Source organism: Notothenia rossii (assembly GCF_949606895.1).
Source record: "Notothenia rossii genome assembly, chromosome: 8".
In the NCBI taxonomy this organism is placed as follows: domain Eukaryota; kingdom Metazoa; phylum Chordata; class Actinopteri; order Perciformes; family Nototheniidae; genus Notothenia; species Notothenia rossii.
Window position 1 is genome coordinate 36,881,283 of NC_136906.1, and position 22,827 is coordinate 36,904,109.

The 22,827-nt window shown below is 39.7% G+C and overlaps 1 protein-coding gene across 3 annotated transcripts in view; it reads right to left on the reverse strand.

Moving 5' to 3' along the window:
* Positions 1-1,888: 1,888 nt before the first annotated feature.
* Positions 1,889-22,827, reverse strand: part of hao1 (hydroxyacid oxidase (glycolate oxidase) 1) — a 59,829-nt gene continuing 38,890 nt past the window's right edge. Inside the window, exon 9 of one of the 3 annotated variants that reach the window (XM_079642029.1) lies at positions 1,889-2,209. In XM_079642029.1, the coding sequence (XP_079498155.1) occupies positions 2,047-2,209 (163 nt within the window). In that variant the 3' untranslated portion in view covers positions 1,889-2,046. Of the gene's footprint in view, positions 2,210-12,748; positions 12,785-22,827 lie in introns of those variants that run through there. The other 2 variants (XM_079642027.1, XM_079642026.1) reach the window with 2 other exon arrangements.

Sequence of the window (22,827 nt, forward strand, 5' to 3'; positions counted from 1 at the left end):
ACGAATCTGCGGTCTTGACTTTTGCTACACTTCTTGCGATAAATGTGTCGTAAAAGTAATTTTCACCTGTAGATCAGCTGTAGATGTGGGGGGAAGGAGGGGGGTTGGAACGAAGGGGCGGAGCTATCAGAACGACGAGGCTTGACTGCGGGGCTAACGGTTGTGTCGCTACCAGTCTGCTGACATGGCGCGTCAATCAACGGTAAGTTTTGCCCATTACTTGCCCAGTATTACTTTGAATATTATTACTGTGATTGAGGATTAAATCCGCTTTGAAGACCACCGTTTTATATTGTGCAGTTTAGCGGCAAAATAAAGTCAGTTAGCCAGCTAACGCTAGCTTTGTTGAGTTTATGCTAGCTAAACAAGTAGTGGTTGTAGTCTACAGCAGTAATAAATATATTATAGCCTACTGCCTTGGCACTAACGGTGGTGTTTTTAAAGCCTTTGTAAATTATCCATGCTATTTTCTATTTAGCTTACGTAGAAGTAGTGTATGTGAAATCAACCTCACAATAAGATGTGTGTATATTACAATTATTAATGTCATATTTCAAGATGATTACTTAGATATTACAATATGGTTGGTTGAGCTGGAGTTCATTATTGAGCTTACTCGTTTACGTCAGTCATATCTGAAGAACAAACCCAAACCTTGTTGTTTTTATTAATTGCATTACCAAATGAGTATCAAATAAACAGTAAGCATTGATAACACAAATTCCAAAGTTACAGTAAAATAAAAAGGACCCTGACTCGGACAATACACAATCCAACATGTTCAACAGAAGATGATCAGTTATATTGTTTGTACACATGGTATTTTACATAATATATATATATATATGTTTGTTTAAGGTGTCCAGGTGATGCAGACAGGCTGGACCAAAGAGTGAAAGTCGGAACTGGACTCCTCACAGCAGTGAACTTCAGCACAGGTACAAATAGTATTTTTTCATACTGTACAAAGAATCAAGAAAGATATTGGTTTACATAAATGAAGTATTGACTTTAATACACTGATATACATTCCATTAAACAATACTAAATCACCTACACATCAGTGAAGTTGAGGGGTTTTTCCATGCAAAAAGTTACATTTAGATGTTAACAAGCAATATGATTTTGTCAGCTTTCTAATTTAATGTATTGAAGGCAAAGATATTTAACACATAGTGAGAACTGCTACTATTTATCTCTCAATATTTTCTGTAAAAACGTGGTAAAAGTTATTCTTTCAGTGAGACAACAGAGCAAGCTTCTACAGTTGCACTACGTTTTGTAAAAGTTAAATATTATTTTGATAATAAAATATATTTCAATGTTGATGAATTTCATATTGTTCATTCATAATCTGATAACAATTACAAAATAATTATATCTACAGCCCCTAAACACACAAACACACCGCTTTCATAAATAACACACTTGTTCTGCAATAATATGTTTTATGTTTCCTGTCATTTTTGTTCGGAAAGGACATGCCTGGAAGAACACCCAAGAGGAAAATTAAAAGCTGATTTTATGAGATTTTAAGACCAGTACAGGACATTCACTAAGAAACTACTTTTATTGTGAAAACAAAGATCTGCACACTGAATATTTTTGTAGTCTATCAGGACCATCATTTGTTTGTGACGCTGCCTGCACCTCAGAGAAGGGGTGGTTATAGTCAGGCTTATAAAGTGTGGCGAAAAACATAGTCAGCTGATGGAATGCACCTATTTCCACATCTACACTCCATCAGCTGATTATTTATATTTGCCTCGCTTTATGAGCTTCACAAAACTTGTGCCTTGAGTTTGCAACGTCAAAAATAAATGGGGCAAATCTTCAGTCAGATGTGAATGTGTAATCTATTTTCAGTAATAATAATGGACGAAAGGAGTGCAAATACAAATACAATTTATTGAAATGTGAAACAAAAGTTAATCAAAAATGTTTTAAATAAAAAGCACATATGGACAGAAGGTGTAAAGCCTATTAAATGTATAAGTAAACACATTTAGTCAAATAAAGTGACAGACTAGTCCTGTGCAGTTGGTATCAGCTATGCCCAGCATGGGCTCCTCCATCAGGCCTGGACCTCCTCGCTGATGAAAGACCCTCAGTCCTCTCCAAACCAACAGACAGGACGTCCATCACAGAGAGGTTTCTCCCTGAAGTCTCTGCAGCTCTATGGACACCACGCTGTCTCAATCCGTCCACACTGAATATGAGGGGAAAAAATAATAAGCAAATAATAAATGCTTTAGACAATAAGGAATATAAAGTTGACAGTTGAGTTGCTCAGTTTTTTTAGATTGTCAATACTATTACTTTATAACTAATATATCAGGTTAAGAGGCACCTTCAAATAAAGATTGGTCTTTAAATACATGTTGTCTCTTGAATTGTTTGTCTAAAGTCAAGGATCTAGAACTGGTACTTAGTTTTAATGATACAGTCTGGTTATTATGCTGTTTGGAGGAGGCCTCACAGGTAAGAGTACTAACTAGCTCCCATCACATGTACCTTAGCTTGACTTAAATGTATTAAACGTATAATTAAGTAATGGCAAAATATAAATAACTAATGTCATGCAAACATATTAATATTTGCTTGATTCCAGAGTTGAATTTAGCACAATTGCATACAGATGTAGCACTTCATTTCAGACTCCAGCTTACAGCTTCCTGCCTACGACCTGCCTAAGACCAGTATAGAGCAATGTTAAGCCCTCCCACTATTTTCCAAGAGGGCGTTGCCAGATTTTCAATTTCAGGTTTTAACCAGGAGATGGCGCTTCATTCACAAATACAGAAAGACAAGTTTCATGGACTTTCAGTTGTGTTTTGAAGAGAATTTGAACACATCAATATTTTAGATCAACTAAAGTATATCTAATCTTGTAATTCAATAATATATAGTCTTTATATATTAAATAATCATAATTATAATGTAAATGTTTACATTACACTTCTTTATTTGTTATGCTCATACTTTTACCTTTACAATCGTTTGCTTTAATATGCAGTATATTTTTTGTATATTTTTGTGTTTGCTTCCTCCTGCTCCCTTTCGGACACATACTGTATGATTTATTATTATTATTAATATGAATATATTATTAAGATAAGATAAGATGTTACTTTATTGATTGAACATTTTAGTTTAGAATGTGCTGTCCCACGGTAATTCAGAAGGCTCACAGGTCACATTCCGACTATTATTTAAAACAATAGGTGCTTTCACACCGTCTACAGTTTGATTTGTATAGAGGGAGCTCTGTCAGTTTTCGAATTACCCATTTGCTTTCGGGGAGCCCTATTTTTCAGAGCACATCCTGCTACTAAATATATCACACGCACTCTGTTGACTGGCGCAGCAGCGCGGATGCGATCAATTGCTATAAAAACACTCTTCTACTAATACAGACGGTGTCACTAGGCCAGCGGATGTGGCCGTTGTTGAAGCCTCTTCAGGCTCCGCATCGGCAGGCCTCTCCCTCGGTGTGGAGCTGTCAAGCTCGACCCCAACGCCGCTTACAGCCGGCCAACTAAAAGTTGTTTTCCGTTCACGTTGTCATTTTTAGACTCCTTCACTTCTTTGCTTGTGAATCCAAAAGCTGTGACGCTTGGCTGTTTTCGTTTTGTCATATTTTTTATTACAAAGCCAGAGTTACAAAAATATCGATATGAACATTTCAAATACCGCGCCGGCATCACCGCCATAACCAGAGCAACGTAAGTAAGAATGCAGCGCCGCCACGTTCAGATGGCAACACCCAGACATATTCACAAATATAAAACAAATATTCAGAAACTGTAATGAACAATAACTATTATTTATTTCAAGAACTGTTATTTACAGAAACTCAACATTTCTAATCTGTGTGACACAAATATGCACGATTGTTTTGGGCTCCCCCTATTTATCTCAAAGTCAGCCTTCAGGGGAGCTCCCTCCCTCTTCGGGGGAGCCAAGCTCCTCCTAGCTCCCCCCCATTTCGAACAGTGTCTGTGGCTGAATGGCCAGCGATTAGGTGCGGCGCATTTATCATAGGTGATCAGAGCTAACTGCCTGCCGTCAGATTTCATTTAAAAAACAGATCTGATTTTAAGACTATTTCTGCGCTCATAAAGAATGATAAGAATAAGAATAATGCGTATTGAACTGGTTTCATTAATTAGTGAGTTGATCTCCGAGAGCCGTGGTTGATGGGCCATTAGTTGTGTAAATACACAGCTGTGAGCTGCCGTTTCATTCAGACTGTTTAAAAAACGGTAACAACGGACTATCTTTCTTAGCGGATGCATGTCAATTTAAATCAATACATACAACTATTTTTTAAATCAACACAACAACTATTTTTTAAATAAAAACATCTTCTAAATCCATAAAAGCATTTAAATTAATATTGGGAGTCATGTCGTTACTTTGTTGAGAATGTGGCCGTGTAATAAGCGGGATAATTTGCAGCGACTTGTTCCTTATGGAGAAAATAACACCCGTCATGTGTGTGTAGAGGTGTGTGTGGTTAAAACACTTTCATGAAGTGAAGGAATTTCCTTCTATAAAACAGCTGTGGGCAGCAGTGAGTGTCACGGAAATGAATTCATAGATCAAGGCAGACTGGTGCACACACTCTCCTGTCCTGCCAACACTGGCAGGACAGTAGGCGACACGCCCGTTCTAAGCCGTGTCCCTCACTCCTCACATCCCAAGCTGCATCCCCCAAAAGTGTATTATGTTGTTACATCTCAGATGTTATGTTTCAGTTGTGCTCTGTCTATGTTCAGTGATGCAAACTTGTCACCTTTCGGCAAAATTCGCCATTTTTTAATCCAAAATAGGTCGTTTGTGTGATTCATGTAGATCTGCAATAAAAATATTTTTGGGGTATGGGGGTGTATGGGACCCGGAGTAATCTGCGGCCGTGAGCTGTTATGTGCCATCATGACACGCATGGTGTTCTTTTTTTTTATATTATAATGAAGTGCGAGCTGTGTGCTCGAGTCTTCCTGCCTGTCGGCTCTGCTCATGGATGTATAATAAGGCTCTGCTGCTCCGAGATGATGATCTAGCTTCAGCAGCTACATGACCTACGGGTGCGTTCGTTAATATTAACTGTGCGTCCGGAGTCACTGTGGCACAGACTGGACCGCTGGTGAACAGCTGTTAGAACGGGCCGTTCAGGTGTTCAGAGCAGAGCTCCCTGTCGGAGCGGCAGAGCGTGATGTGAACTGAAAAGTTTTTCTGTGGCAATATTATTTAAGGAATCGTTGAGCTAGCTAGCTAGCATACATTGTCACTATCTGCTAATTTTAGCTTTAGCCTTCTATTTCTAATAGTTTTATTCATAGGCTATAAACAGAGGTGGTATAAGTATATATATATTGTACTTGAGTAAAAGTAGAAGTACTCAGATCTTGTACTAGAGTAAAAGTAGAAGTACTCTACGCTTTGGGATCCTGATCTGCTCACGAGGCTGCATTAAAATATAAATATATTTTGTGAATTACTGAGTTTAGGCACGTTAATAACGTTTTAATGAAGTTGAATACAGTATATTCATATGTGTCAGTGATTTCATGTCAATTCGGCGAACATAAACATAAATGATCGTGGTGAAGATGATGATTAAATTAGGATTAAAAATCGAGAGCCGGGCTGCATTTCCTCCCGTTCGTTTTTTTCGAATAACAGAATTATTTTGTTCAATAACAACATGTTGATGTTTTGTAAATGATTACATGTCTCTTATTTAGCACAGAGTATGATATCCGTGACATATGAATTCTTAACAAAGTTCCGCTGTACATCCAGCGTACTGTATCTGACTTTATTTCACATGAGCTCCAGTGTGGAACCCCACTGCACCCCCTGGTGGATCAATGATCCATTGCAGCTGGCTTCATTATAATTACATTTATCTATCACGGGGGCGGTCTCAAGTCAAGCTGGAGGTTTTCCCTTGAGCGAGGGCAGATCATGTACCAATCACGGCCCTCGCGTTTCAAACTGTCTGAAATGAATCGCTACATCTGTACAAACGTCAAGGGATTTTAAGATTTTGAAGTCTTCGTTCTAAATAGAAAATAGCATGGATAATTTACAAAGGCTTTAAAAACACAGCAGGAGCCCAAGACAATTATAAAACGTGTCATTATTTCAGTACAGTTCAATTGGTTTTATTTTCATAAACGGTTATCAACCGTTAGTGCCAAAGCAGTAGGCTACAATATATGAATTACTGCTGTAGACTACAACCACTACTTGTTTAGCTAGCATAAACTCAAGAAAGCTAGCGTTAGCTTGCCAACTGACGTTATTTTTCTGCTAAACTGCACAATATAAAACGGTCGTCTTCAAAGCGGATTTAATCCTCAATCACAATAATAATATTCAAAGTAATTCTGGGCAAGTAATGGGCAAAACTTACCGTTGATTGACGCGCCATGTCAGCGGACTGGTAGCGACACAACCGTTAGCCCCGCAGTCAAGCCTGAGGCCTCGTCGTTCTGATAGCTCCGCCCCTTCGCTCCAACCCCCCTCCCTCCCCCCACATCTACAGCTGATCTACAGGTGAAAATTACTTTTGCGACACATTTATCGCAAGAAGTGTAGCAAAAGTCAAGACCGCAGATTCGTCGATTTATACTGCCACAGAGCAGATTCGTCAAGTTGTAATGACTGATTTGAGAGGTTGTAATAACCAAGTTGCAGTTGTAATGGAAAATATATTTTAAAAATATGTATTTTTCTGCAAGTGAATATTTCATCACTAAGTTCATTTTTTTTCTACAAGCTACAAAACTTTTTTTTTTCTTCTGTGACTTCAAATTTGGTTCACAATTACATGAATATTTTTATACAAGTGTACCTTTGGTTCACAGTTACGTGGATATTTTATACAAGTGTAAATGTATGCACACAAGCTCAGATTTTTTTTCTGCAAGTGCTCACATCAGGTTTTACACGCTCTCGCATTTTGCACCATATCTACCTTCATAGCAGGGGTGATTAGAGCAGTTGTGATACATACGAGATGCAGGGGTTTTATTTTTGAAAGAGTTCAAAGTATTTGAAATCGCAGGGGTAAAATGACCCCTTGGCTGTTCTTGTAAAAACCTTTTATTGAGATGTCGGGTACCAATTAACTGTATTTATATCCGTCCAACCAGACATTATGCTTACTGTTCTCCCTTTTAGAATTGTACAGAAATACTGTAACACATATCAAGATGAGTTTTTCAGTGGGAAAATTATAATTTTTCTGATTTTGTTATGATTTATTGGGGGGCAGAAGTAGTTACACACCATGTCTAAATAAAGTCAAAAATAATCACTGGAGAAAAAAAGTTCATCCAAAGAGTCATGACCTCAGGTCTCTGGAACACAAGCCTCTCATTTTCTCTTTCAGAGTTTATTGTAGCAGCCAGAGGCCACAGAAACTAGATTCTCCTTCACAAAGACTCCATTGTGCTTTGTGATTTCAAATGTCATCATATTTCAGCTTGTAACTACTGGTTTTGTCTGTACAGAGAAAATGATAGAGCGGAGCAGAGTGAAATGTCGGTCTGAGTCCAGTAAAAAGCCTGCAGCTGCTCCATTTAAGAGGATCTGGTTTATATTTCTCCCTTCCAACATTGTATCTTCAGCAGGCTTACATGTCTTAAAAATAAAAGGAAACAAACAAGACAAACCATTCAGTCCACAGGGAAGTACAATGTGTAGTATTGTGTTCATCAGCTGTGTGTGAGGCGCTCCTGTTACACCTGTAAGCCGCCGTGAATCAGAAACATAAGAATGTTAACCCTGTGTTACCCTGAGTTTAGCTTTAAAGATACAGAGACAAAAACTCAATGAAAACATTTTATTTACCTTTATTGCAGAGAGTTCAATGCGAAGATCGATCTTCAACATCAAAGACCAGTGGAAAGGGTATTCAGATTATTTACTTGGGTAAAAGTACTAATACCACAGTAAAAGTAGCCTACTGCAGGGAGTAAAAGTACTCATTGCATAAAAAACAAAAACTCGTTAAAATATTTTAAAGCAAAAGCAGCTACTTAATAAATACATTACGTAATTTTCTCTTAACCCACTAATGGTTTGAGTTACTTAAATATAATGTTGGATGGTTTAATCTGTACCAAATAATCATATTTAAAATGTTTTTCCTAAGTATTGTGTGTCAAAATCTGAATTTATAAAGTACCTAGTAAATACATCTGTAAAATAAATGTTGAGTAAAAATTGGCTTCCAAAATGTGGTAGAGTAGAAGTAAAAAGTAGTATAAAATGAAATGTCTTGTATAAAGTCAAAGTAACTCAAATGTGTGCTTAAGTACAATAGGCTACTTGTGTAAATGTACTTAGTTACTTTCCACCACTTTAAAAAAATAGAAACAATAGTAGAAAACCCTTACTAACACTTAAATAGTTACAATACAACATGTATTATTCTATGCTAATGTAGCCGGCGCTACTGTTTTCTGGATTAGCTGTCAGATCATTTTTTCACGTGGCTGAGCCGCCACTGCCCCTTTAAGACACACCCCCCCTCCCTCTTCTTTAGTCAGCTGACCCTTCCATATAAGGAAAACCAACCCAGTCTCATAAAAAAACGTGTAATAACTACGTTAGTCCACAACGTAGGACGTAGTATTTCTACAAAAACGCCTCTGAAATTGTAAGATCCCTACGTTTTTTTTCACCATTCATTTTAATAGCTGGCGTCTATGTCACGTGATCTTCACATTTCTCCCTGCAGAAAAAAAATACATGGCCGAACTTCGTTTTATTCTCGGTGTAAAATGCCTATTTTAAAGTTAGTTTGGCCATTAAAATGCGTTTTGATGGAATTTGATGGGAGAAATATTAGTTGTTATTTCAGATTATGTGTGCAGTGGATGAACATGATCTTTAGTTTGCTAGTTATTACAAAGATTACTTCAGGAAATTGTGTCTATACAACGTTTTCATTGTTACCATGGTGGTTGCTAGGGACGCTGCTATCGATATTATTTCTGTTATGTTGTGTAAAATGGTGTTATCTTTATTGCTACCCCCTTCCCCGTCAATGTATAGTGTTGGTCCACAGCGCAAACGTATTAGTTTAACAAAATCCGCATCTAAAATTGTGGCATAGTGTGGTGCCGAGAGATGGGAGTCGGAGGCGGGGTATCAAAGGTACAAGCTAGACTTTTATGTAGCATCTCAAAACACATGTAAACAGCTTCATGCCCGGGAAGCGAAGACCGGCGGAGACAGGAAGTCCGGCTCACTAAAATGTCCGTGCAGAACAATACACTAACCCATAGATCCGTGGGTGAATAATGTCAATCACCACAATAGATACGTTATTTTCCCCTGTGCAATTCTCCATTTACTCAACAATAACACATAATTATCCTTTTGTTTATTTATTTGTTTGATTAATAAACACAAATTGGAGTCCGTCAGGACCAGGACCGAGGGTCGGAGCAGCTCATTTGCTTTTCAGAATATTACACCCGGAAGTAAGTATTCTCTCCGCTTCGCTTGACAAACCCCGTGATAGTCCTCAAGCTCTGTGATTGGAGAGTGTGCTCCGAGGGTTACGCCGAGCGTCGAACAGCACTTGAAATGGGATGGAACCACGGCAGAGTGTCCAAAACTGGATTTGAACGGGTCCACCCCGTCACTCCCTGCCCCACTCCGTCCCCAGAACTACACATGCTGGCTATTGTGTTTCGCAACATGTTCTCTATCTATGGCACGTCTCTACTGGGAGTTGTAGTTTTAAAAGACGTTTTCATATTTCCCATAATAAGAAGTTGCCAGTATTAAACTGTGTACATCCCTGGAGGTTTAGGGGATAGGAAACACTCAAATGTAAAACATATAATTAATAAATGGTTGAAAATTGCTTGTGCCCATAATGGGCAGCATTAATATATACCCACATGACAGCTAAGGTCAGAAGAGCTTTATTTAACAGCTGGTCTTATGTATGTGACCCCTCCTGTTGTTAATTGATAAGCCTGAAACATGCACTTGTCAAGGTTCAGAGGCACATTTTGCAGATATGGCAGTAGCCATCGATCATCTTCAATCAATCAATCAATGTTTATTTATATAGCCCAATATCACAAATGTTACATTTGTCTCAGTGGACTTCACAGTTTGTACAGAATATCAGTATGACAATACGACACCCTCTGTCCTTAGACCCTCACATCGTACAAGGAAAAACTTCCAGAGAAAACCCACAGTTTAAAGGGAAAAATGGGAGAAACCTCAGGGAGAGCAACAGAGGAGGGATCCCTCTCCCAGGACGGACAGACGTGCAATAGATGCCGTGTGTAAATTGAAAAGATAATACATTTGCAACATAGGTAGTCCAAATGTTTGGAAATGCATGTGTATAATAGGAAGATGAATCCACGAGTATATCCATCCAGGACTTATGATCCAGGACCACAGCCACGACTCAAGATCCAGGACTCGCAATCCATGACACAGGACCGCAGGATCATCTATGACTCCGGATCCCGGCGTATATAGACACCAAAAAAAAAGAAATTTGGGGAAGCTGGGTTAATCGAAACATGAGAGTACACAGGTATAGACAGAGAGAAGGAAGAAGTAAGATGTCCCCCGACAAAACAAAGCCTATATCAGCAAAACTAGGGGCTGAATCTAATCAGCCCTAACTATAATCTTTATCAAAAAGGAAGGTCTTAAGCGCACTCTTAAAAATGGATAGGGTGTCTGCCGTCCGAACACAAACTGGAAGCTGATTCCACAAAAGTGGAGCTTGATAAGAAAAGGCTCTGGCTCCCATTGTACTTTTAGAGACTCTAGGAACAACCAACAACCCTGCATTCTTGGAACGCAATGCCCTAGTAGGACAATAGGGTATAATGAGTTCTTTAAGGTAAGATGGCGCCTGCCCATTAAGGGCTTTGTAGGCGAGAAGAAGAATTTTAAATTCTATCCTGTGTTCTATAGGGAGCCAGTGTAAGGCAGCCAGAGCAGGAGTAATGTGGTCCCTTTTCCTAACTCTGGTTAGTACACGAGCTGCAGCATTTTTGAATCAGCTGAAGCGACTTGACTGACTTCTTGGTACACCCTGATAATAAGGAGTTACAATAATCCAGCCTTGAAGTAACAAATGCATGGACTAGTTTCTCTGCATCGTTTTGAGGCAAGATATGCCTGATTTTTGCAATGTTACGTAGATGGAAGTAGGCGGTCCTTGAAATTTGTTTTATGTGGGTGTTAAAGGATAAATCCTCATCAAATATAACACCAAGATTCCTTACAGTCTCACTGGAGGCCAAATTAATGCCATCCATAGTTAATATATCTTTAGATAATTTGTTTCGTAGATTCTTCGGGCCAAGTACAATAACTTCAGTTTTGGTTGTGTTTAACATCAAAAAATGTAAGGTCATCCACGTTTTTAAGTCCTTGAGGCAGTCTTGAATTTTATTTAGATGATTAATTTCATCAGGCTTGATTGATAAATATAGTTGAGTATCATCCGCATAACAATGAAAGTTTACAGAATGATTCCTTATAATATTGCCTAACGGAAGCATATATAGTGTGAACAAAATAGGTCCAAGCACTGAGCCCTGTGGCACTCCATGGCTAACTTTGGTTTGCATTGAAGATTAATCGTTGACACGTACAAACTGAGAGCGTTCAGATAGATAGGACCTAAACCAGCCTAAAGCAGTTCCCTGTATGCCAACTAAGTGCTCTAGTCTTTGCAATAGGATATCATGGTCGATAGTATCAAATACAGCACTAAGATCGAGCAAGACAAGAATAGAGACAAGTCCCTTGTCAGAGGCTATTAAAATGTCATTTGTGACTTTAACCAGAGCTGTCTCTGTGCTATGTTGTGTTCTAAAGCCAGACTGAAAATCTTCAAATAAATCATAGTTTTTTAAGTAATCACACAGCTGTTTTGCGACTGCTTTCTCAAGAATTTTTGAGAGGAACGGAAGATTAGAAATAGGTGTATAGTTGGCTAAAACCTCTGGATCGAGGTTGTGCTTTTTAAGAAGCGGTTTTATCACTGCTACTTTGAATGATTGTGGAACATAGCCTGATAATAAAGACATATTATCTTAAGATAAGATATACTTTATTGATCCCAAGTTGGAAACATTTGCGTTACATAAGCATGTGTAACAGTTGTAAATATGCATATCTTCTTTTTCTTTGTGAGCCTTCTCCAACTCCATCTTCTCAGGTGTTGTCTAAATTGTTCAAACACAGCAATCAAAAAACCTTGATCATAGAAATGTTACTTTGGAGGTCAAAAAATTGTTTTTTTAACTTAAATGTGCTTACCTCTCAAGCCATGTGTCTCCCTTCTTTGCAGGATGATTTAAATGGATGCCTCTTCAAAAATATGTGGTCACATGACCAACTTCTTCTATGGTTTTCTAGATAACAGGGGTGGCAATACTTGCCCCTTGGAACAAATTACCCCACTCTCCCTATGACTACAAAATGAAACAAGAATTTTGAAAACTGGCTTTATCCAAAGTTCAGATTTCAATTCCTGAAATGTGTTAAAATATGTGCATATTTAATGAGATAATGGCTAATTTGCATATTTAAACATGCTATTTCAGAAAACTTGTAATACAAGAAACAATTGCCTTATTGTAAGTAATTAACTGGGGACATTTCTAGCTGATATCTTTAAGTTAAAAAAACTTACCCTATTCACCTGGGGTGTCACGACAGAAAAAGTAGCGGCAGTAGAGGTGTGTCATCTGCAAAAAATCAATGACTGCTCAAAAATAAGTAGTGAACCTTTTGAGGTAAAGACATTTGCTCAGGTCAGTCAGTTGGTTACATTTCAGTAAGTCGGTTACTAAATCTAACTTCTATCTTTTTAGATTTAGCTATGATTTCTCTTTTTTGGGGAATTTTATTAACAATGCTGCTTTTGTGCTTTAATTTCACGTATCGTCACTACGTCGTAAAAGTTATTTCAAAGGAATTTAATTAAATTATGTTAACAGGAGTTTATTATTTAGAAATGTTATCTATTCTTTAAGAGAGACAAAAACATGTTAAGTATGTTTCACTGCTTCCACATTGCACTAAAAACAGATATCAATGTGTAAAAAATGTAGTGGAGTCCTAATCGCAATATACGCAACATATTATAGCATTTTGGGCATATTATAACAATGCCCAAAAGTAATGCCCGAAGTAATCTGCGGCCACAAGCTGTTATGTGCCATCATGACGCGCATGTTGTCATCTTTTAATATGTTATAATGAAGCGCCAGCTGTGTGCTCGAGTCTTCCTGTCTGTCAGCTGAACTCTCAACACAGTCTCACGGCATTTCGTGTTATAGTCACGAAATTAATCTATTGATTCGTGTTCACCAACACGATTTCGCAATTTTTTTAGTCTCACACAACGATTTTAAAAGCAATGTAAATAATAACAAATTAGAAGGGAAAACAGATAGAAAAAAATACAGATTTCAGTATGCTGACACAGAACGATTTTAGAAGCAATGTATTTATATTGTTAGTATGTTTCGTGCCTAGCAGTAGGTAGAATATTATCTCCAGGGGTTCCCAACCTTTTTTCCCAAGAGCCCCCTTATATGACTCCTGTTGGAAGTTGCGAAGTTACAACCCCCCCCCCACCCACACACACACAAAAGGGGGGGGGGGGGGGGTAATTCAAGTTTAAAAGTCTCAAAATGCTACAACTACTGTCACAAACTGGATGAATTCGAAGTATTTTGTTAAAGGACAATGAAAGCGTAATTAAAGAGCACTATTGGAGTGACTTTGATGGTTATTGGACTCAGGATTAATTCATTTGGATTCCCGCTGTATGAAGAAATTAAAGGACGGCGCAATTGGAAACAATTCACAAAGGGATTAAACTGTTTAAAACACATGCTCAAAGTAAGCCGGATTTTGCCGAAGTGCTTATGTGGATTCAAAAGTCGTAAATAATCTACAAAATGGAGGAGACCGATCTGATCAGAGGAACTGTGACAAATAATCCAATTGACACCGGCATGGACAATGACTATGTTTTAAAAATGCGCTTATCCAGAAAAGCATTATACACTTCTGTCTTTTTATGTCTTTAATAGCTACTAACTTGAATTTTTATTAAAACTAATTAATCAATTATTTTTTATATTTTATTGTAATGTAGAGACAAGGCTTTTAGTGACAATCATGTATTGCGTTAAAATTATATGTAAAAAAAAAAGTAAAACAAAAAAAAAGTCTAAATATGATATTTGGCCTCAAATCATCTGAGGCCTGGGGCCCCCCTGCGGTCTTTGGCGCCCCCCCAGGTTGGGAACCACTAGTCTATGTAATGTGCAGAGAAAATAAATAGTTAACTGAATACTGGGATGGAAATTGCCTATAAGCACTCAGTAAAACATAAACACACACAAAAAGCTTCTGAATGATAAGAAGTATAATTAAAACATAAGGCACATTACCATTTTGAGAGAGAGTACCTTAAAGAACTCAGAAAATAATCTCTTATCGAACTGAGGCTCCAGTAAAACACACTGACTGCGTCTACATGGAAATCAGTAAGCCGTTTATGAGTATTATCCCGGTTATGATCATATTGGGAATATGGTGTTTACATGAACACATAGAGATCGGGTTATTCATGTTCCCTGTTTACATGATAAATACTAGTAACCTGGCATTCCGATGCCTTTTCTCATCTAAACTATTCAGTATTTGTATCTCTCTATCATGACATAAAGACGAAACTCCTCTCAAGAAGTGAGACGCTTTTGCCACCGCCGTCATCACTGTTAACTGATTAACTGCTACCAGCTGAAGACTTACTTTCCTCTTCTTTGAAAAAATATTTCTTATGTCCATGTTGTCTGGGGGAGAAAACATATCAAACCAAGAGATCGTCAGCTTTGATTTTCGCTGTATTAACAATGTCCTGAACACTTGGTGTGTGTCAGTGGCGGATTTAGGATTGTAGGAGATCCGGGGGTTAGCCCAGAAGTGCTATTTTTTACAAGTGGGGGGTGGACCGAACATCCTTTGAGGGGGTCGTCGCCTCCTCTAGGGGGGTCCGGGGGCATGCTCCCCCGGGATTATTTTTTTTTTAAATATTGAAGTTAAAAGCATCAATCTGGTGCACTTTGAGAGCAACATTAACCCTACCTTAATAATACCTTAAAGCTGACAAAAGACACTGGAGAACACTTATTCATTCACATCCTTTAATGAAGCAAACTAATGCCTTAACTCACTCAAATACAGTCGTTTACTTATTTCGGTGAAACGAATGTGCGTAGAGTTTTAAAGGATGCGGACAGTCTCACCTTGATTCTGGCGCATTGCTTATCGTTTTATAGATCTATTCTCATCCACCATCTTTGTTTTTTGACGTAAAGAGTGTAAGAGTCACGTTTCTGAATCGGACACTCTGATGCAGTCACAGCCAATCGGAGTCTGATTGAGAGGGTTGCCTGTCAGTTCCGTTGGGAGGGAGGAGAGTCCTTTGCTGTCAGACTGAGAGGCTGGAGTATCCCCATACACATGGGAAATCTCGCTCTGACATCTGGAAACGTCATCAGCCTTCCAGCCTCGCGTGAGGCAGTCGCAATTTTTACAGGCTCCCACTACCTGTTAGCATCTGGCATCTGTTAGCATAGATCTAGCTCTCCGGCTTAGGCTCCATCTATGTCCATCTATGTTCCATCTTTAACGCCATTGATCTGTGGAGGATCTGCCGCGGTTTGAGGGCCTGCCGTCCACCCATTTCTGCTTCTGCTGGTGGTGGTTCCCACGGCTGAAGGCCGCTATCCACCTGCTGTTAGAGGCCTACTCCCACCTGTTGGGTGCTACTGTGCGGGGGAGGCCTGGTCTGGAGATACCGCGGAGAAACCGGAGTGTTGCCACACTGCTGATTGCCTATTTCCTTGCTGCTGTCCTGACGTGGTTTTGCTTCGGGAACATCGTGGATGCTGTTGAGCTGGACTGGGAAAATGGCAAATGTCGTGTTTCTGCTGTGCCTTTTTTTGACTGTGCTGGACAAGGAGAAGTTCGCTAGTCATCCTGACAATTCTGCTGGATGCGGGTCCGTTCTGCCGCCCGCAGTGGACATCCCCTGTACAGGTTCGGATGGGTTGCACAAACAATTGCTAGTTGCACTGTCGCGGACATTCATTTCGTCAAATGTCTGTCTTTCTCACATGCCTGCCACAATGGTCCTTCAGAATTGTTTTTTGAACTCTAATCTCACTTTTGCGAAGTTTGCTGGTGACTCTAGAACAGCTGAAAATGTATGTGTGTTGATTAAGAGGAAAAGGTGCTTGGTATTTTTATTGTTGTTACTATCAGGAAATGTACAGCCAAATCCGGGTCCACCTGGTAGTTTTAGTCAAATAGCTACTCCTGCTGATTTTAGTTCTAGATCGGGGTTAGGTTTAATTCATTTAAATGTGCGCAGTCTGTTACCTAAATTAGATTTTGTCCGTATTTGGGCGAGTTCAACTGATGCTGATGTCATTGTCTTATCAGAAACGTGGCTAGACAAATCGATCTTGGCCTCTGACATTTACATAAATGGTTACAATGTATATCGCACTGACCGTCCTAAAAAAGGTGGTGGCGTTGCCATTTATGTCAAAAATAAGTTTTGTGTAACAAAAATGGTTTCCAAATCTGTTAGTAAACAACTAGAATTTTTAGCTGTGAATGTCGAAGTAACAAAGGGTCAACAGGTCATGGTGGTGGGTTGCTACAGGGCCCCCTCGGCTGTCAAGGACTCCTTATCTTCATTGGCAAAACTGTTATCTCAACTTTCCTACAAGGAAATAGTGCTGCTTGGTGATTTTAATTGGGATTGGTTAACTTCTGTGTCAGAGGATTTTAAAAACCTGTGTACCTCTTTGAACATTACTCAGATTATAGACAGTCCTACTCGCCCAAATATTAAGTCCCCAAATAAATCCTCCTTAATTGATCTAATTTTAACAAATGTTCCATATAAATACTCATCTGTGGGAGTATTTGCTAATGATGTGAGTGACCACTGTGTTGTAGCCACAATTAGGGACACTAAGGTCCAAAAAGTTAAACCACGCATCATCACAAAGAGAGATAAAAAACACTTAGTGGAGCAGGGTTTTTTACATGATCTGTTTGATTTTGATTGGGGAAAAATCGATCTGTGTGCTGATGTAGAAACTGCATGGTCTTATTTTTATCTTGGTTTTATAAAAATTATAGATAAACATGCACCTCTGCGTAAATTTAGAGTGAAGGGACGAAACAATCCCTGGTTTTCTGCTGAAATGTCCAGTCTCCTTCATGAGAGAAACAATGCCTGGGCAAAGGCTAGGAAATCAGGCTCAGAGGTGGAATGGCTACGCTTTAGGCAGCTAAGGAATAGCTTTACTTCAAATGTCAAAAGTGCTAAGTCAAAGTACTATTTGTCAGTTACCACAGAAAACCTGAATAATCCTAGTAAATTTTGGAAAGCCATAAAATCGATTTCCACTGGTGATATCCCAAATGAGCTACCTCCGTACCTCACCACAGCATCTGGCATTATATCAGACAGGGCCACCATGCTAAATTGCTTTAATAAGCATTTTGTCTCTTGTGGCTCTCTGTTTGATTCTGTCACTGACTGTGCTTCTGCTTCTGTGAACGCTCCAGTCCTTGACTCTGAACAATGTGGTCTGGAAAACCCTTTCAGTTTTACTCCTTTAACTGTTGGTATTGTCCATGAAGCTTTATCCAAGTTAGATCCTAAGAAACCGGCTGGCCCGGACAACGTAGAACCTTTCTTTTTAAAGATAGCTGCAGATTTTATTGCTCCACCTCTTACTTCTCTTTTTAACCTCTCCCTCAGCACAAATACAATTCCTAAAGTATGGAAGTCTGCTTATGTCCTGCCTCTACTGAAAGGAGGGGAGGCAACTATTTTAAATAACTATAGGCCAATCTCTAAATTGTCAGTTTTGGCTAAGGTGCTCGAACGACTTGTGAGTGAACAAGTAAAGGAGTTTTTATGTATAAATGATATCCTGTCTAAACATCAGTCAGGCTTCAGGAAGAAACATAGCACCATCACTGCAACAATGAAAGTGGTAAATGATATTACTAGTATGCTAGATAATAAACAGAGTTGTGCAGCTCTGTTTATTGACCTTTCCAAAGCGTTTGACACCGTTGATCATCGTGTCTTAAAACAGAGGCTACTCAGTACTGGCATATCCAGCCATGCAGTGGGGTGGTTTGTGAACTACCTCTCTGAAAGGTCCCAATGTGTTCACTTTGATGGGCTGTCTTCTGAGTGGTTAAACATTGCTAATGGTGTTCCTCAAGGTTCTGTTTTAGGTCCACTTTTATTCTCCATATATATCAACAGTTTAGGTGAAAATGTGGATGAAGCTACTTTACATTTTTATGCGGACGATACCGTGATGTATTGTGCAGGTCCCTCCATTCAGGAGGCGGTTGTTAAATTACAGGCTGTTTTTAACATTATTCAGACTCAGCTCTCTGAACTAAAGCTTCTTTTAAATGTGGATAAAACCAAGATAATGCTCTTTTCAAAAGCTAAAAAGTCACCAGAGCCTGTTTTAGATATTGTATCAACGCAAGGAACAAAACTTGAAGTTGTTGCCTGTTACAAATACCTTGGTATCTTGCTTGATGACTGTCTCTCTTTTAAACTTCATGTCAATAACCTGCTTAAAAAACTGAGGGTTAGGCTAGGTTTCTTTTTCAGGAATAAGTCCTGTTTCTCGCTTGAGGCCAGGAAAAGGCTAGTCACTGTGACCTTTTTACCTGTGCTGGACTATGGTGATCTGCTGTATATGAATGCACCTGCCAACTACCTAAGCAAACTAGATGCTGCGTATCATAGTGCTCTGAGATTTGTCACTAACTGTAAAGCACTTACTCATCACTGTACATTGTATACCAAGGCAGGTTTACCATCACTCACTGTACGGAGGCTCAGTCACTGGTACACTTTTATCTATAAAGCTATGTTGGGCAAACTCCCGAATTATATCTGTTCATTGATAAAGCAGAAAGTTGCAAGCAGCTATTGTCTGCGATCACAGGATATAGTCTTGTTAGATGTGCCAAGAGTAAGGACTGTCTTAGGTAAGACAGCTTTTATGTGCGCAGCTCCACTTGCTTGGAACAGTCTACAGGCAAAATTGAAATTGAGCATTTTTATTTCTTTGAATGTATTTAAGGCATGTCTAAATGAAATGCTTTCTGACACTCTGGGTATTTGTAAATGTTGAATATGTAAATATGATATCCTCTGTTGTTTGTATGTTGTTTTTATGTTTCATGTGGAACTAAATGATGCAGGTCTCCCTTGTAAATGAGATCGATGATCTCAAGGGACTAATCTGTCTAAATAAAGGTTTGAAATGAAATGAAATGAGTTCCGTTGCTATGGTTCCGTTGTTATGTGTACTGAAACGAGAGCCGGTATAATTCCACGCGCAAAATAAAAATTGGAATACGTTATTTTAGTGTCTTAAAAGTAGACTGAGGTATGAAGGGTTAATGTTACATCTTAGGATAATTTTTAGTCATGTTCTGTATACATACTAACATATAAGGGTATACTTGGTGTGGTTACTCCATGTTTACTAGCTATAACATTAACGTTACATCACTCTTTTTCACTTCTTAATCAGTCAGCCAGAGTGCAGATATCACCATTAGATTCACAAACCTGAAACATCATCTATTTCTTCACTGCTGGTGATGACATTGTTGTCAGCTGCTGATACTGCTGCAGCTTGTGGTGACTGCTTCGATGAAAATAACTCCCTAATATCCATAATTGTATAGGCTATTAGCTTAAAACTTGTCAGGCACTAGGAAGGATCACTTCTTCTTCAGGGCAGGGAAGGCTACGCAGTACGCAGGCTAATGTCCCGCAGCAGCTGCCTCTCTGGTGGACTCCGGTACTGCACATTACTTACGAGACGTTTTCAACAAAACATTTTTTAATTTATTTTTTTAAGTGAAACTTCCAGGGCTTTTCAGAAAACATCCAAACTACTTATGTGTGTCCCTGTTTGTGCGTACCTCAATCATTAGTCACTTTCACGGCTAATGATTTTGCCCCGGCACTTAGTACCCTAGGGCACTTATGGCGCATTCACACTGCAGCGCGGAGCTTGCTTTAAGCGTGCCAAGCCGTGCAGGGCCCGTTTTTGGTTGCGCTTCCACTTGGCCTAGTTTTGGCCCGGGGCTACTTTTTCACCTTTTTTCTGGCCCGACTAAATCGTGGTTCTATCGAGGCCAACAAGCGGGGCCCAACAACCGGGCGGAATATGCTAAACTAAAGACGACTGCTGATTGGTCAGAGAGAATCGTCACAATTCTCGCGCAACTTAATCCCTAGTGTCGCATATATTAAGGGACGCTTGCAGCATTTTTGAAAACAGTGAACCTTGCAGCATTTCTGAAAACAGTGAACCTAAGAAGAAAAAACCACATACCAAGAAGCAAGGACACGATGGCTTCCACATCCTCCATTGTTGTTGTGTGTTTTGTGAGTTGTATCGTATTGAAGATGACGTCATGGCAGTTGTATTCTGCGTTGCTCCGCCTGCCAAAAAGCCGATCGCCCCGCCTACACTGCGTTACTATAGTAACTACCCCAGTTCCTAAACTGTAATGTGAGCGCAGCAAGTGAGCCGGGCCTAATAAGGCCTAACCAAACTGAGCGAGGCCGAGTGAGGCCTACAGTGTAAATGTTTCATTAGTACCCCAGGGCACTAAGTACAGATCGCGTTTACACCAGAATAAGTTCCCTGAGGGAAGATTACGCAAATGAGCCGCTGACGTCACTTCTTCTTCTTCTGCTATGGGCCTACTGGCAGGCCGCAAACAACTTGACGGCATATACTGCCACCCCAAGTCCTGGCTTCAGTAGAAGCTGCTGGGACTCCGGGCCCACAAGTTTGTGTGTGTGTGTGTGTGTGTGTGTGTGTGTGTGTGTGTGTGTGTGTGTGTGTGTGTGTGTGTGTGTGTGTGTGTGTGTGTGTGTGTGTGTGTGTGTGTGTGTGTGTGTGTGTGTGTGTGTGTGTGTGTGTGTGTGTGTGTGTGTGTGTGTGTGTGTGTGTGTGTGTGTGTGTGTGTGTGTGTGTGTGTGTGTGTGTGTGTGTGTGTGTGTGTGTGTGTGTGTGTGTGTGTGTGTGTGTGTGTGTGTGTGTGTGTGTGTGTGGGGACCTTCACTCCTGAGCTATAGGTGCCTGTCTTAACACCCCATGGCCCTGCAGTCGGCCAGAGGCTGTAAAAGTCCTGGAAAGCAGGCAGGCACCTCGTTTTAGAGATGACTGTGTGTGTATTAGAGAGCCTGATGAGACACATTTTTACCGCCCATGCTTGACTGTTTATCTTTGCACTTTCAACTGTATACAATACAACACAAAAAATGCCCAGTGCTGCTAAGAAATAAGTTCAGAAAGCTCTGAAAGCTCTAACAAAAGTAACTCTCCAGGTATTTCAGACAGAGTCTGCGGATTCGGTCTGATCAGAACAAAGAAAGCATCTTTTGCCTTCCTACTGTCACACTTTCCTCTTACTATGGCCAGTGTCTGTAAAGGTGGGGGAGACTGTCTCCCCCCTTCCTGTCATCTCTCTCTGTTTCTGCTGATGTGTAAAATATACAAAATAACGTTTTATATACTTACTCTCTTGTTAAAAGGCGATGAAGTTTGCAGCGTAAGCCAGCCATCAGTGTTCTAGTTTTAAGGCTTTGCATACCTCAAAGTGTGTCTAAAAGTATCTTGGCAAGAGAAAAAAAGCCAAAATTCGCCTAGGCCATTAAAAAGAAACCGAATTGCTGCTAAGAAATAAGTTCAGAAAGCTATGACTCCAGTGGAACACGGTTAGAGTCAAAAGTAACTCTCAATGTATTCAGACATAGTATGCAGATTGGGGCTGATCAGAACAAAGAAAGCACCTTTTGCCTTCCTCGTCAAACGTGTTGATTAAGTTAGTCTGCACACACCCCCTTACTGTCACACTTTCCTCTTCCTATGGCTGTCAGGCCTTTTGGTGTGTGTGTGTGTGTGTGTGTGTGTGTGTGTGTGTGTGTGTGTGTGTGTGTGTGTGTGTGTGTGTGTGTGTGTGTGTGTGTGTGTGTGTGTGTGTGTGTGTGTGTGTGTGTGTGTGTGTGTGTGTGTGTGTGTGTGTGTGTGTGTGTGTGTGTGTGTGTGTGAGCCTGGCCCTGCCCCCTCCTCCCCCCTTCCTGCCATCTTATCACTACACAGAGGGGGGAGGGGTTCTCTCTAAAACACAGTGTCTGTAAAGGTGGGGGAGACTGTCTCCCCCCCCCCCTTCCTGCCATCTCTCTCTGTTTCTGCTGATGTGTAAAATATACAAAATAACGTTTTATATACTTACTCTCTTGTTAAAAGGTCAGCGTAAGCCAGCCATCAGTGTTCTAGTTTTAAGGTTTTGCATACCTCAAAGTGTGTCTAAAAATATCTTGGCAAGAGAAAAAAGCCAAAATCCGCCTAGGCCATTAAAAAGAAACCTAATTCCATGTTTTACAAATGAATAGACACAAATGCAGACTTGACTATTTGGCAGTTGATTAAAGCAGATTTGTCCTTTTTCATCTCTCAAAGTTTTGGGTCCTGTTCAACACTGGGTACAGAAATATATTCAATATACAGTCATCTGTACGTAAAGATTTTTTAAGTTGTAAGCACTTAGAAATATACATTTGATTGCATTTAAAGTGGCTGTAGACAACTTATCATAATGAAGTAGTTGATTGCACAAATTTGTAATGGATGTAGA